General features: G+C 51.7%; 1 protein-coding gene across 2 annotated transcripts; it reads left to right on the top strand.

Moving 5' to 3' along the window:
- The first annotated feature begins 297 nt into the window (after positions 1-297).
- Positions 298-10,389, top strand: TMEM187 (transmembrane protein 187). Of its 2 annotated transcripts, XM_074391987.1 has the most exons (3): positions 298-701; positions 1,103-1,218; positions 8,740-10,389. In XM_074391987.1, the coding sequence occupies exon 3, from the start codon at positions 8,945-8,947 to the stop codon at positions 9,728-9,730; it is 786 nt and encodes a 261-aa protein (XP_074248088.1). In that variant the 5' UTR covers positions 298-701; positions 1,103-1,218; positions 8,740-8,944; the 3' UTR covers positions 9,731-10,389. The 2 variants fall into 2 exon arrangements, with proteins under 2 accessions (XP_074248088.1, XP_003943949.1); XM_003943900.3 differs by lacking the exon at positions 1,103-1,218.
- The last annotated feature ends 5,362 nt before the right edge of the window (positions 10,390-15,751 follow it).

The raw sequence follows: 15,751 nt of genomic DNA, 5'->3' as shown, positions 1-15,751 counted from the left end.
AGATGGCGGCGGCGGCATCTCGGGAATACCCGGATGAGAGTTATAACCCCCTTCGACGCGCTCGGCCCCACCCCCCTTGGGAACTGTCTCTGAGGTTGCTGAAGGGACGCACGCCCGAGGAACTGCCTTTAACCAGCAGCGGGGACAGGGGCATGCAGGTGGCCGGGGTTGGCGAACAGTCACCACAGCCAGGCCTCCGGCAGGGAAGCGAGCGTTTTCCCGCCCTGCACACCCAGCAGCCGCAGGAGGTGGCCCAAGGCGCGCCCCGGGGAAAACCGGGGGCGGGGCGAGAGTGGGAGGCGACGCAGTCGAGCGCCGGCGCCCGGGGGTGGAGCGTCCGCCCGCTCCCAGGCTCCCAGGCTCCCAGGCCGCCGGCCCCGCCCCCGAGCGCCACCACCTTCGCCGGCACAGCAGCAAAATGAGCTGGGCCGCGCGCCCCAGACCGCCGCGCGCCCCGCCGCCCCCACCGCCAAGGGGCCCGCAGTCGGACCGGTGGCGCCCGAACCCGGCGGGCGCGGGAGGCGCTCGCGTCACTTTGCGTCACCCCGACCCGCCTGCTTCCCAGGCCCCGTGCCCCGCCCCGCGCGCAGGCGCACCCGCGCTGCTCGGGCCCGCCCTTATCGGAGATTTGAATTTCCCCCAGCGAGGCGAGCGAGGCGAAATACCCGTATGGTGATTGCTGGCCTTTTCGCGCCAATACTGTAAGTGCTCACCGCATCCCCGGGAGGTGGGTCCCGGCGTCTCCCCTACGTTCCATCTCCTCCAGGAGGCCGTCCGAGCGAGGCGGCGGCATCCTCCCTCCCACTCGCTGGCCGCAGCCCAGGGGCCCAAGCTGCTGCCCGGGAGCTGCAGTCACCAGTATAAATGAATAGACAGGTCCTGTCAGAGCCTGTGGCTTTTGTTGTAAATGCCTAGAAGTTCAATTATATTACAAGATCTACCGACAGACAGAATTATTACTTTGAAGTTAAGCGTCCTGCTGGAAGACTTTGTAATTTAATGCATTAGTAAGGAAGCACATATCACTGTCTCTCACATTTTCAACAAATTTTGTAAGTCGCCTCTCAACATACTACATGTATTTTGTAATACTCTGTTTTAGTTCATGCAGTCGGAAGTATCCATTTCAGAAAGGCCAAAGAAGAATTCCTCCTTGTCTGTGCTACCACCTGCTGTTTGTGACCGTGGCTAGTTATGTCCGCAAGTTCCCCACCCATGGTAAATAAGAAAACTAAGGCCTGACACGTTGGCTCACGCCTGTAATCCCAACACTTTGGAAGACTGAGGTGGGAGGATCGCCTGAGCCTAGCCTGGACAACATAGCGAGACCGCGAGGCATGGTGGCACACGCCTGTGGTCCCAGTTACTTGGGACGCTGAGGTGGAAGGATGGCTTGGGCCAGAGAGTTCAAGGCTGCAGTGAGCTGAGATCGCGCCACTGTGCTCCAGCCTGGATGACAGAGCAACCCCTGTCTCAAAAAAAAAAAAACAAACAAAAATTGAGCTGCTGGTTTCCAAGGGCCTTGCCTGAATTCAGTCCAGAAGCCAAATTTATTTTAATCTTAATTTTAAAAATTCAAGTGTACGTGGCTGCTCCTCACTGCTTGCACATCCATCGTCCCCTTATCACACACGATGTCCCCTTATCTGCAGAAAGACAGGAAGGAAGGTCATGGGGGGACATAACTAGTTGTCATAAATGCTAAAGGCCTGGATGTGTCAGTGCCTGCTGTTTAAACACGTGCAGGAGAGTCTGGGCCCTTAGCCAGGAGACTGTCAGGCTTTCCAGGGCTTCCCTGAAAGACCCCAGATCCAGGGGCCCATGCTGTTGAGATGTTGGCCTTCCCATGCCAGGCCCTGGGAGAAGCTGTGGCGAGATTTGAGTGTCACATAATAAGGATCATGGCTGTTCAAAGGTACAGGGAAGCTAGGCTATGTCGTAGCCAGCTCGGTTGGGTTTTGGACAGGTGCTTTGATTATATCGTCACTGTCAGCTGTGCCCTGGTTCAAGTGGACTGAGCCCCTGCATCTGTTTGACTCCTGTTCCAGCTCCGCCCTGCTTGCTGGCAGGCAGGAGGGTGAGGCTAGCAGGGGTGCCATGGGGCCCTAGATGGGTGCAGGGAAGGACCTGTAGACACCAGGTGGGGCCTCAGCTTGTGCCTCAGCTGGAGTTAGGAGCTGAAGGGGAAGTGCCTGAGAGGAAATGACAGCTGATTCAAGGGCAGTGGCCAGGCACAGTGAGCAAAGAGCTTCCACTACAGAGCTGGGCCTGAGCTCAAAAAGCTGCATGGGGATGGCACTTGTAAGTCTGGCCAAGAATTTGAGACATAATCCAAGACATGGAATGGGAAGCTGGTCATGGAAGGGTGGAAGCCAGGGCAGACATGATCCTGTCCATGGCTGCTCCACAAAGATGCTGGGGCTACTGTGTGTACACCCCTGGACCCGGAAGCTTCTTTGGGAGGAGGGGGTTAGGAGGAGTCCGGGTGCCCGCTGCTGAGATGGTGATGGCAGGCTTGTGTGAAGCAAGGACATGTGAAGTGAGAGTGAGGGCTGTGGTTCCTGTGTGGCAACACCACGCTTCAGAGGGCAATGGGGCACCCACATGCCAGGCCTGGTGGTCCTCCTCAGCAATGGAACCCCAAGGCAAGAAGGCTGAGAATGAGGCCCAAGAGGATTCAGGTAGAACCCGGGACTTGCCTAAGAAGTGAAATAGCAAACAGGAATGCTAAAAGGCAGCAGAAGTGCTGGCTTTGTACTTTAATGTAATTGAATTGAAATTGAGCAGGGCTTCACTGGCACCTGAGGAAGACCAAGGAATCAGACCCTGCCCCACCCATTTGGGGCCTAAATTGCAGGAGGGCAGATGGACTTTGCACCTCAAAAATAAACATGCTTGTCACATGAATCATTTGCAAATATTTTCTCCCATATTGTCTCTTCATTGTTGATTGCTTCTGTGCTGTGCAGAAGCTTTTGACTTTCATATGCTCCCATGTGTCTGTTTTTGCTTTTGTTGGCTGTGCTTTTGGGGTCTTGGCATAAAATCTTTCCCCAGACCAATATCCTGGAGCGTTTCCTCATTTTCTTCTAGTATTTTTATTTTTATTTTTTATGTATTTATTTATTTTCATTGATTGATTGATTGAGACAGAGTCTCACTCTGTTGCCCAGGATGGAATGCAGTCACATGATCTTGGCGCACTACAACCTCCGCCTCCTGGGTTCAAGCGATTCTCCTGCCTCAGCCTCCCACGTAGCTGGGATTACAGGCGCCTACCACCACGCCTGACTAATTTTTGTATTTTTAGTAGAAATGGGTTTCGCCGTGTTGATCACGCTGCTCTCGAACTCCTGACCTCAGGTGATCCGCCCTCCTCAGCCTCCCAAAGTGTTGGGATTGCAAGTGTGAGCCACCACACCCGGCCTCTTCTAGTAGTTTTATAGTTTCAGGTCTTACATTTAAGGCTTTAATCCGTTCTGAGTTGATTATTATGTGTGGTGAGAGATAGGGGTCTAGTTTCATTTTTCTCACATACTTATCCAGTTTTCCCAGGGCCATTTATTGAAGAGACTATCCTTTCCCCAATGTAGATTCTTTGTGCCTTTGTACTACTCATAATAGCTAAGATAAGGAAGCAATCTAAGTAATCATCAGTGGATTGATATATAAAGAAAATATGGTATATATTCTTGATGGAATGTTATTGAGCCATTTAAAAATCAACTATTGGCAGGCATGGTGGCTCATACCTGTAATCCCAGCACTTTGGGAGGCCAAGGTGGGCGGATTACCTGAGGTCAGGAGTTCAAGACCAGCTGGCTAACATGGTGACACCCCATTTTTACTAAAAATACAAAAATTAGCCGGGTGTGGTGGCAGGCGCCTATAATCCCAGCTACGTGGGAGGCTGAGGCAGTAGAATCACTTGAACCCAGGAGGCAGAGGCTGTAGTGAGCCGAGATCATGCCATTGCACTCCAGCCTGGGCAACAAAGTGAGACCCTGTTTTGGAAAAAAAAAAAAAAAAAAAAAAAAAAAGCCTATTGGCTGGGTGCAATAACTCACACCTGTAATCCCAGCACTTTGGGAGGCCAAGGTGAGAGGGTCACTTGAACCTAGGAGTTTGAGACCAGCCTGGGCACCATAGCAAGACCCTGTTTTTCCAGAAAATTTTCAAAATTTACCAGGCATGGTGGCATATGCCTGTGGTCCCAGCTACTTGGGAGGCTGAAGTGGAAGATTGACTTGAGCCTGGGAGGTGGAGGCTGTAGTGAGCTGCGATTGCACCACTGCACTCCCCAGCCTGGGAGACAAAGTGAGACCCTGTCTCAAAGAAATAAAGTAATAAAATAAATCTTGTTATTTGTGACAACATAGATGAGCCTAGAGGACATTATGTTAAGTGAAATAAGCCAGGAACAGAAAGATAAATATTTTATGCACTAATCCTTATGTGAAATACTTTTAAAAAAATCAAGCTCATGGAAATAGAAGCATAGTGGGTATTAGAAGCTGGAAAGATTAGAGAGTAGGGAAAGATTGGGAGGAGCTGGTAACAAATAGGAAATCCCAGCTTCATTGCACTGTAGGGTGAGCATTGTTAACTGTCATTTCTTGTGTATTTTCAAAAGACTACAAGAAAGGATTTGGACTGTTCCCAACACAAAGAAATGATAAATGTTTGAGGTGATGGATATGCTAATCACCTTGTTTGATCATTATACATTATATAGATGTATCAAAATGTCACTCTATATGCCATTAAAAATAACAAAATAGGCTGGGTGCAGTGGCTCATGACTGTTATTCCAGAACTTTGGGAGGCCGAGGCAGGCAGATCAGTTGAGGTCAGGAGTTCAAGACTACCCTGACCAATATGGCAAAACCTCATCTCTACTAAAATACAAAAATTAGCTGGGCATGATGGCTATTGCCTGTAGTTCCAGCTACTTGGGAGGCTGAGGCAGGAGAATCACCTGAACCCAGGAGACGAAGGTGGCAGTGAGCTGAGTTCATGCCAGTGCACTTCAGCCTGGGTGACAGAGCAAGACTGTCCCCCAAAAATTAATTAAATAAAATAGGCTGGGTGCGGTGGCTCATGCCTGTAATCCCAGCACTTTGGGAGGCCGAGGTGGGAAAATCACGAGGTCAGGAGTTCGAGACCAGCCTGGCCAACATGGTGAAACCCTGTCTCTGCTACAAAAAATACAAAAAATTAGCTGGGCGTGGTGGTGGGCAACTGTAATCCCAGCTACTTGGGAGGCTGAGGCAGGAGAATCACTTGAACCCAGGAGGCAGAGGTGGCAGTGAGCCGAGATTGCGCCATTGCACTCCAGCCCACGTGGTGGTGTGGACAGTGGGAGACTCTGTCTCAAAAAATAAAATAAGCCAGGCACAGTGGCTTACACCTGTAATCCTAGCACTTTGGGAGGCCAAGGCAGTTGGATCATGAGGTCAGGAGTTTAAGACTAGCCTGGCTAAGATGGTGGAACCCCATCTCTACTAAAAATACAAAAATCAGCTGGGCGTGGTGGTGGGCAACTGTAATCCCAGCTACTCGGGAGGCTGAAGCAGGAGAATTGTTCGAACCCGGGAGCCGAAGGTTGCCGTAAGCTGAGATCACACCACTGCATTCCAGCCTGGAGACAGAATGAGACTCTGTCTTTAAAAGCAAAATAAAATAATAATAATAAAATATGCTAAGTGGTCTACATATACAGATACTTTTTGTTTGTTTGTTTTTGAGACAGAGTCTCGTCTCACTCTGTCACCCAGGCTGGAGTGCAGTGGTGCAATCGTGGTTTACTGCAATCTCCACCTCCTGGGTTCAGGCGATTCTCCTGCCTCAGCCTCCAAAGTAACTGGAAGTACAGGCGCTAGCCATCACGCCCAGCTAATTTTTGTATTTTAGCAGAGATACAGTTTTGCCATATTGGCTGGGGTGGTCATGAATTCCTCACCTCAACTGATCCGCGTGCCTGAGCCTCCCAAAGTGTTGGGATTACAAGCATCGAGACGCTGTGCCTGATCACTTTTTTTTTTGTTGCCCGGGCTGGAGTGCAGTGGCACGATCTTGGCTCACTGCAACCTCTGCCTCCTGGGCTCAAGCGATTCTCCTGCCTCAGCTTCCTGAGTAGCTGGGATTATAGGTGCCCCCCACCCAACTAATTTTTTTGTTTTGTTTTGTTTTTCTTGAGATGAAGTCTTGCTCTGTTGCCCAGGCTGGAGTGCAGTGGCATGATCTTGGCTCACTGCAACCTCCACCTCCTGGGTTCAAGTGATTCTTACGTCTCAGCCTCCCAGGTAGCTGGGATTACAGGTGTGTACCACCATGTCCAGCTAATTTTTTGTATTTTAGTAGAAATGGGGTTTCACCATGTTGGCCAGGCTGGTCTTGAACTCCTGACCTCAAGTGATCCACCCACCTCGTCCTCCCAAAGTGCTGGGATTACAGGCATGAACCACCTCGCCCAGCTTAATATTTTGTATTTTTGGTAGAGATGGAGTTACACCATGTTGGCCAGGCTGGTCTCAAACTTCTGACCTCAGATGATCCACCTGCCTCAGCCTCCCAAAGTCCCCAAGTGTTGGGATTATAGGCATGAGCCATTGCTGCGCCCAGCATTTTTTTTTTTTTTTTAAGAGCTAGGGTCTTGCTCTGTGGCCCAGGCTGCAGTGCAGTGGCATGATCATAGCTCACAGCAGCCTCCACTTCGTGGGCTTAAGTGATCTTCCTGCCTCAGCTTCCTGAGGAGCTGGGACTATAGGTGTACCACCATGCCTGGCTAATTTTTGTTTTATTTTATTTAATTTGATTTAATTTATTTTGTGTAGAGACAGGGACTTACTTTATTGCTCAGGCTGGTCTCAAACTCCTGGGATCAAGCAGTCCTCTTACCTTGGCCTCCCAGACTGCTGGGATTACAGGCATGAGCCACCATGCCCAGCTACAGATCCTTTTTAACTTGTGACAGGGTAATGTCCAGAAAAACCCATCATAACTTGAAAATATTGGAACTGGACTTTCAACTTAAGAGGGGTTTAGCTGGGTGCAGTGGCTCACTCTTGTAATCTCAGGACTTTGAGAGGCAAAGGCAGGAGGATCACTTACAGCCAAAAGTTTGAGACCAGGTTGGGCAACATAGTGAGACCCTGTCTCTACAAAAAATTTTTAGCAAAAGTTAGCAGGGCAAGGTGATGGTGTACCCCTGGTCCCAACTATTGGGAAGGCTGAGGCAGGAGGAAAGCTTGGGCCCAGGAGGTGGAGGCTGCAGTGAGCTGATTATGCCACTGTACTCCAACCTGGGCAACAGAGTGAGGCCCTGTGTCTTAATAAAAATACCCAGGCTGTAGTACCAGGAAGCAAGGAAGAGGCCAGGTGGAAGCCCTCCTGGCACTCTTTTCCAGGAGGAGAGCAGAGGGCACCTGGGGTCAGGAGGCGGCATGCCTGGGTTTCTGCTCCTCCACGGGCTGTAACTTTCAGCCAAGTCAAACTTCTGGAGTTTCAGTTTCTTTATCTGTGAAATGACGGGGCTGGTGCAGATGGTTTCTAAGATTTCTCCCAGGCCTGGAACTTCTAAGCCGTTAGGTCAAAGGTGAGCAAACTCAGCCAGGCATGGTGTCTTACGCCTGTAATCCCAGCATTTTGGGAGGCTGAGCTGGGTGGATCACCTGAGGTCAGGAGTTCAAGACCAGCCTGGCCAACGTGGTAAAACCCCGTCTCTACTAAAAATACAAAAGTTAGCTGGGTATGGTGGTACACACCTGTAATCTCAGCTACTGGGAAGCAAAGGCAGGAGAATCGTCTGAACCTGGGAGGAGGAGGTTGCAGTAAGCCAAGATCACGCCACTGCATTCCAGCCTGGGCAACAGAGTGAGACTCCGTCTCAAAAAAAAAAAACAAAAAAAAACAAAAAAAAAAAAAAAAAAAAAACAACAGGTGCTCAAACTGAGGCCCAAAACAGTTAAGGTGCAAGGTCACATGGTTTGAACACAGTCTGGCGTCGGCTGACCAGGAACTGGAGGTCTATCCTTCTCTCTCCCTGAGCCTACCTGCCCACCCACTCTCTTGAGTGTGACATGTATTAATATGGAAGAGAGAAGAGCTTTAATGATTGGAGTCATTTTGAGAGCAGTTGATAGTCAGTGATAATTGTCTCTCTGGTTCTATGACTGCAGGAGATGGAAAGTTTATGGTGGCCTGAGGAAAGAAGGTGAATTTGGGGCTTGGCACTTCAGGGGAGGGCAAGAGAGTGAGCCCGGGAAGCTGGCCTGGGAGGCCTCCAGGTCACCCCTTGCCTCTTGGCCTGGTGCTTGAGTGGCAGACAGTGAATCCTCCTTCTCCTCCCTCCCCAACCCTGCGTCAGAGGCCAGAGCTCGGACTCCACCTAATTGTCTCTAGTTCAACTGGGTATTTGTTGAAAAGGGTTTTGTGGCTGGAGATGTCACTTTTATAACACATTGGCATGGGAAGGCCATTCTGAGTTGTAATGACCGCTAGGCAGGGCTCATCTGTAGATGCAGTGGCTTTGAGGAAACTAGGGCGATGGGCAGGATTTTCCTAGGTGCCAGGAGAAAGGGGTGACAGAGGATTCTGGCAGTCCTGAGTGAGAGTCTTCACTTTGCTTTGCTTCTTCCAGTGAAGATGGTCGGTGGGTCCGGGGGCCGGGGTCAGGAACACAGAGGCGGTGCTGGGGACGGTTTGTTTTCTAACCACACGCCTTTTGTAACCACAAAGGAAAAAGGCAGAACGTTCCTCCACTGGCGCCAACCAATCAGCAGGACTCCTGCCTTCCTTCGGGGCAAGGTCGCAGCATCTGCCTCGGAAATCACGGGGCTTCTTCCTGCTGGCTCAGCTGGGAGGCCCAGAGGGTTCTGCAGAGGCCGCGTTTTGAAGGCTCCTCTCTGAAGCTCCCTGCCCCAAGTCATACCTCGCCGTCCAGATGAAGCCGGAGTGGGGGCAGGCCCTCGTGCACGTGGCCGTGGCCAGCAGCCTCTGTGCTGTGGCAGTGTCCACAGGCATTTTTGACAGCGTCTCTGTGCAAGTGGGCTACGAGCACTACGCCGAGGCACCAGTGGCCAGCCTCCCTGCCTTCCTGGCCATGCCCTTCAACTCGCTAGTGAACGTGGCCTACGTGCTGCTGGGGCTGTTCTGGCTGCGTAGGGGTGGCATGGTGGGACCAGGTCCCCGCTATCTGAAGGATGTGTTCGCGGCCATGGCCCTGCTTTATGGCCCTGTTCAGTGGCTGCGCCTGTGGACACAGTGGCCCCGTGCCGCCGTGCTGGACCAGTGGCTCACCCTGCCCATCTTCGCATGGCCTGTGGCCTGGTGCCTCTACCTAGAACGAGGTTGGCGGCCCCGGCTGTTTCTCTCCCTTGAGTGTGCCTCCCTGGCGAGTTACAGCCTCACTCTACTGCATCCCCAGGGCTTCGAGATCACGCTGGGCACTCACATAGTGGCTGCTGTGGGGCAGGCTCTTTGCACCCAGAGGCGCTATGGCAGCACCACCTCGGCCACCTACTTAGCTTTGGGAGTGCTCTCCTGCCTGGGCTTTGTGGTCCTCAAACTGTATGACCATCAGCTCGCACGGTGGCGTCTCTTCCAGTGCCTCACAGGCCACTTCTGGTCCAAGATCTGTGATGTGCTCCAGTTCCACTTCGCGTTTGTGTTTCTGACGCATTTCAACACTCACCCAAGACTCCATCCCTCCAGCAGGAAGACGCACTGAAGTGTGGGAAGAATCTGCTGAAAACCGACAACCCCCCAGCACTGAAACGGACTCTGGGATGGCAATGTGGTATCAGTGTGGGGCGTCCTGCGGGTGACAGCATGCGCGGATAACCAAGACTGCCCTTCCCTGAGAAGCTACAGGCTTCGGTGTGGAGGGGTGAAATGCTGTGATCTCAACAACTTACTTTCAAAGACATAAAGCAACAATCTCGGCACAGGGGATGTGGGTGCTCCTGATGTAATTCTCATCACTTTTCTGTAGTTTGAAATGTTTCCAAATAAATATTGGCAAGCGGAGTGGAAATGACCCTAAGAAGTCCCTCATGCACATGATTGAACAGAGTGATTGTCTGCAGTATCTTTGGGGCGTCAGCTGTGGGTGTGGACTGGCAGCAGCAAGGCAGGCCAGCCAGTGGGATACCAGTGAGTGTCCTTAGATGCAGATGGATTCAGGGAGACTGAAATCAGTTACCTCATGACATCTGTGACTGTTAACTGTAAGCAGGTCACATGAGAGCCACATCACCTCAGATCGTGTGTGGAACCAGGCAGGCTGCATCCAGATGAGGAAACACACAAATGTTGGAAGTTGAACCCTCAACAGAAAGTTGCTTTATGGGTCTCCTCTCGGAGCCAGGCTGTGGCTTAGATGTCCTTAGTGGCTACAATCTGAGCAGTCCCCACGTGCCCATCACCCAGGTCCTTCTGAACCGATCTGCTGACGGTATCTCCAGGCAGAGTGCTGGAGGTGGCACATGCTTCTCATGCAGGTGACAGTTTTTGAGCCCTCGAGCCCAAGACCCAGACTGTCTAGTTTGTGGTCAGGATGCTGGGTCATCCTCGGCCGCAGCCAGAGAGGCACTGAGGATACCACAACTCCCCCTCTACTCCTGGGGACAGTCCTTCTTCCTGCTGGTCACTGTGTTACTTAGCAGCTTGCCTCACCTCCTTTCATCTGAAGGCATTTGCTCTGGAAACAGGACTTTTTTTTTTTTTTTTTTCCGAGAAGGAGTGTTGCGCTGTCGCCCAGGCTGGAGTGCAGTGGTGTGATCTCGGCTCACTGCAACTTCTGCCTCCTGGGTTCAAGCGATTCCTCTGCCTCAGCCACCCGAGTAGCTGAGATTACAGGCGCCCACCACCACGCCCGGCTGATTTTTGTGTTTTTGGTAGAGATGAGGTTTCACCATGTTGGCCAGGCTGCTCTAGAACTCCTGACCTCAGGTGATCCACCCAACTCAACCTCCCAAAGTGCTGGGATTACAGGCATGAGCCACCGCACCCAGCCTGTAAAGGGGCTCTCCATCCCAGACTACGTAGTCTTATCCCTGAAGCCTCAAGTCCTGAGGAGGGTCTGCTTTAAGCCCACAAATTTAATGGAGAAATCATAAGCTCCAAAGGTGAGGGTGGAGGAGAGAGGATGCCCTGTCCCTGCCAAATGGCATCTCAGCATGCGCCGCCCATGTGCACCTGCTCAGTGCCCTCGAGGTTGGCATTTGGCCCATGGCTATGATGGCTGAGATGTTTCTGGAAGTGGGCACCTGGGCTGGACATTCTGTCCTAGCTGGCTAAGCACATCGCCACCAGGTAAGGCCCTGGGGCAAATGGCAGGGTCTGACCTGGAGCTTGGGGCCTGGGGCCTGGGGCCTGGGGGTGGGGCATGTGGGTGGCAGAGGACAGCACCTGCTTGGAAAACAGCCTGGTTCTATTTGAGGTTGTCTCGAAAGCCCATGGGCCCCAGAAGAGGGAAGAGAATGTGCACATCCCCAGAGAGGCCACCCTACTTCAAAGAGACTAGAGGGCGGGTGAAGAGAAGGCAGACTTCCATGGGGCTCAGAGATGGGGTCTTCAGCAGTGCAGGGACCCCCTTTTGTGATTTCTCGGTGAGTAGCTGTTTCCCTCACTGATGGGACTGCAAGCACTGATCACGATTTTACTTTTTCTTCCTGTCAATGCCTGTGTAATAAACAGCACTGTGAGCCTAGACTGGGGTGATCCAGGGTGGTTTCTGGAAGCCCTGGAAGAGTAGACTGCACCCAAAGGAGAGGCTTATGTGGAGGGAACCCCTCCAGAGGGGCACAGGCCGTGGGAAGCCTGACCCTGCTCTCTCCTGCCAGATGCCACCAGCGTTGCCAGATGATATGCAGGGTGATGAACAGGGCTTTTGCACAAGTGTGCCTCAAATGTTTCATGAGCTATTTCTCCTACTAAAAAAGTATTGTTTACTTGACATTCAGGTTGGCTCAATCCAACCACCATCCATTAATTCAACCCAAGCAGAGCCAGAGGCCCTGGAACCTGTGCGAGGCTGAGCAGGTGGCCCAGAAAGTTCCAGGCAGGCCCCCGCCCAGAACCTACACTCCCCAGGCCCTTTTGAAAATGAGTGTTTATCTAAGTGTGGCCAGCTGCCATTAGTCACACAGCTTCCTGCATCCCTTCCTGCCCAGGCGAAACCCCCTTCTGGGACCAGGACCTTAGAGTACCTCCGCCCCTGGCCTGGGGTTTGCAGATGCCAGCGACCCCTGAGCCACCGGAGGAAGGAGGCTGGTGGCTGTGCCTTCCTCCAGCTCTGCAGCCTGTGGAGGAGCTCAGCCTCGCCCAGGGAAATTGGCTGCCGGGGCAGCCCCTGTTGTTACTGGTCTCGGTCTCAGTCTCGCTGCTCCATCGTGTCCCCAGCGCAGCTGGGGAGCCAATGGTTGCCAGATGGGGCCTCTCCCCGACCTTTGACCTAACGGCTTAGAAGTTCCAGGCCTGGGAGGGATCTTAGAAACCATCTGCACCAGCCCCGTCATTTCACAGATAAAGAAACTGAAACTCCAGAAGTTTGTCTTGGCTGAAAGTTACAGCCCGTGGAGGAGCAGAAACCCAGGCATGCCGCCTCCTGACCCCAGGTGCCCTCTGCTCTCCTCCTGGAAAGAAGTGCCAGGAGGGCTTCCACCTGGCCTCTTCCTTGCTTCCTGGTGCCATGGCCTGGGTATTTTCTCCCCACATAAAATAGTTTTAGGGCCAGGTGCGGGGGCTCACACCTGTAATTGCAGCACTTGGGGAGGCTGAGGCGGGTGGATTGCCTGAGTCAGGAGTTCAAGACCAGCCTGGCAAACATAAAGAAACCCCATCTCTACTAAAAATACCCAAAAATTAGCTGGGTATAGCGGCGCATACCTGTAATCCCAGCTACTCGGGAGGCTGAGGCAGGAGAATCACTTGAACCTCGGAAGCAGAGATCGCAGTGAGGCAAGATCGCATCAATGCACTCCAGCCTGGGCAACAAGAGCGAAACTTGGTCTCAACAACAACAACAAGTTTTAGGCCATGCACAGTGCCTCGCGCCTGTAATCCCAGCACTTTGGGAGGCCGAGAAAGAAGGATTACTTAACACTCTGGAGTTTAAGACCACCCTGGACAACACAAGGAAACCCCGTCTCTACCAAAAATCAAAAAACTTAGCCAGGCGTGGTGGTGTGTGTTTGTAGCTACTCAGGAGGCTGAGGCAGGATGATCGCTTGAGCCAGGAGAGCCAGGCTGAGGTAACACAGGGGCAATGAGATGTCATCACTGCAATCCAGCCTGGGTGACAGAGCAAGATCCAAACTCCAAAAAAAAATTACAGTGTGGGACAACAGCGTTACACATTCAGTTCTCTGGGCCCCAGTTTGGCTTAGTGACATGCCAAGGTATGCTGGAAACTGCACACACTGGCCTCTACACCCAGAGCAGGCCCTTCTCCACTCAGGTCCCGGGAGCTGGATTTTAGGGCTGAAGAGAGCTTCAGTTTCAAATCCCTGGATTACTTTTCCAAGGACGGTCATGGTTCATATTTCTACCAGCAATGTCAGATGCTTCCCTGCTCCCATCCACCAGCAAATGCCAGGGTGCTTTTTCATGTTGTGCCAATCTGATGGGGGCGACATGAGATTTCATTGTGATTAACTTAGACCCCTTCCCTCTTTAGCTGCTCCCCCTCCAAAACTAGTGTATGTGTACTTTTGAGACAGGGTCTCCCAGGCTGGAGTGCAGTGCTGCAATCATGTCTCACTCAACTCCCAGGTCAAGAGATCCTCCCACCTCAGCCTCCCAAGTAACTGGGACCATGGGTGCATACTACCATCGCTGGCTAATTTCTTTAAAAACTTTATCTTTTTTTTTTCGAGACGGAGTCTAGCTCTGTCGCCCAGGCTTGAGTGCAATGGCTTGAACTCAGCTCACTGCAACCTCCGCCTCCCGGGTTCAAGCAATTCTCCTGCCTCAGCTTCCTGAGTAGCTGGGACTACAGGCACCTGTCACCACACCTGGCTAGTTTTTGTATTTTTAGTAGGGATGGGGTTTCACCCTGTTGGCCAGGCTGGTCTCAAACTCCTGACCTCAGGTGATCTGCCCACATCATCCTCCCAAAGTGCTGGGATTACAGGTGAGAGCCACTGAGCCCGACCTAATTCTTACTTTTTTTTTTTTTTTTTTTTAATAGAGACCAGGTCTCTCTACGTTGCCTAGGACCACGCTCCCACCTTGGCCTCAAAGTGCTGGGATGACAGGCATAAGCCAGTGCACGCAGCCTCCTAATTTTGTCCTCAGACTCCTAAGCTAAAGCAATCCTCCCACCTTGGCCTCTCAGAGTGTTGGGATTATAGGCATGAAGCACTACACCCAGCGTATTATTTGCCTTCTGAAGATTTATGTGGTCTTGTATGTCTGTCTTTTTCTTCATAGCTTTTGAGGTTGGTCTTCCTTAAAGCAGTTTTGTGAGCGTCTGGGTTACACTTGTCTATGCCTCAGCTCACTTTGTTAAATATTAGCATCTCCTGTAGCTGCTGCAGATCTTTTTACTATAAAATTTTCATTATAAAATAATTAAATAGTTAGAAATTTTGTTTATAAAGAAAGCAATGCAGCTGTCACGTCGCTCATATGACAGTTTCTGCAACCATAGTGAACTGGCACACGTGGGAGAAGGAAAGCCAGCAGGCTTGGGCGAGGTGTCCACTGGAGCCTGGGAGAGCTAAGGCGGCGAAGCATTGACCTCCCATACCGCATCATCATGTGATTGGGGTTCGCTTCTTCCCACTCAAAGGGGGTCTTTGGGAACCCGGGTTTATGGGGCCCTCTCTGCCTTGGTCCTGGTGGCTGCTTCTCTGCTTAGTGTCCCTGTGATTGGAGAGCACTGCTTTGGCTCTGCATGTGGCCAACTTGTTCCCAGGGTCGCTGGTTGCTGTGGTGGCATGCCAGGTCCTTCAAACCTTTCATGTTTTTATTTTATTATTATTTATTTTCCTTTTTTTGAGACAGAGTCTCGCTCTGTCGCCCAGGCTGGAGTGCAGTGGTGTGATCTCGGCTCACTGCAACCTCTGCCTCCTGGGTTCAAGCAATTCTCCTGCCTCAGCCTCCCGAGTAGCTGGGATGACAGGCGCACGCCACCTCACCTGGCCTATTATTACTTTAAAATTGTATTTTCCTTTTGGGGGTACATGTGCAGGTTGGTTCCATCGACAAATCGCATGTTGTGTGGTTTTGTATACAGATTGTTTCATCGCCTCACACTGATAGGTGGTTTGTTTCTATGTTTTTGTAGCCAGCCTTTCACTTTGATCTTTGCTGTTTCTCTTCAGAACCACTAACTTCTGGTTTTGCTTCTGCCTCCCCTTGGCCCTACCTGACCTCTACAGGGGCCTGGGCCAGGGCGCTGTGCCACCGCCAGCTCCAGCTCAGGTCTGTTTCTTTGGGAGATTCTGTACCCCGGTCGAGCCTCTCCCGCGGGGGGCCTGTGCACAGTAGTGTGGCTGCCTTCTGCCTTGTGGGTTTTTTTGTTTTGTTTTTTTTGTTTTGTTTTGTTTTGTTTGAGATGGAGTCTCACTTTGTCGCCCAGGCTGGAGTGCAGTGGCATAGTCTTGGCTCACTGCAACTGTCACCTCCCAGGTTCAAGCGATTCTCCTGCCTCAGCCTCCCAAGTAGCAGGGACTACAGGCATACACCACCACGCCCGGCTGATTTTTGTTTTTTGTTTTTTGTTTTTTGTTTGGATTTTTTG

Source organism: Saimiri boliviensis, chromosome X (genome assembly GCF_048565385.1).
Source record: "Saimiri boliviensis isolate mSaiBol1 chromosome X, mSaiBol1.pri, whole genome shotgun sequence".
Classification (NCBI taxonomy): Eukaryota; Metazoa; Chordata; class Mammalia; order Primates; family Cebidae; genus Saimiri; species Saimiri boliviensis.
Note: the sequence above shows the minus strand (reverse complement) of the source record. Positions and strands in the feature narration are given on the sequence as shown.

Bases quoted from the DNA above. Each gene is read 5' to 3' on its own strand.
- TMEM187 (XM_003943900.3), top strand. From the start codon at position 8,945: ATGAAGCCGGAGTGGGGGCAGGCCCTCGTGCACGTGGCCGTGGCCAGC.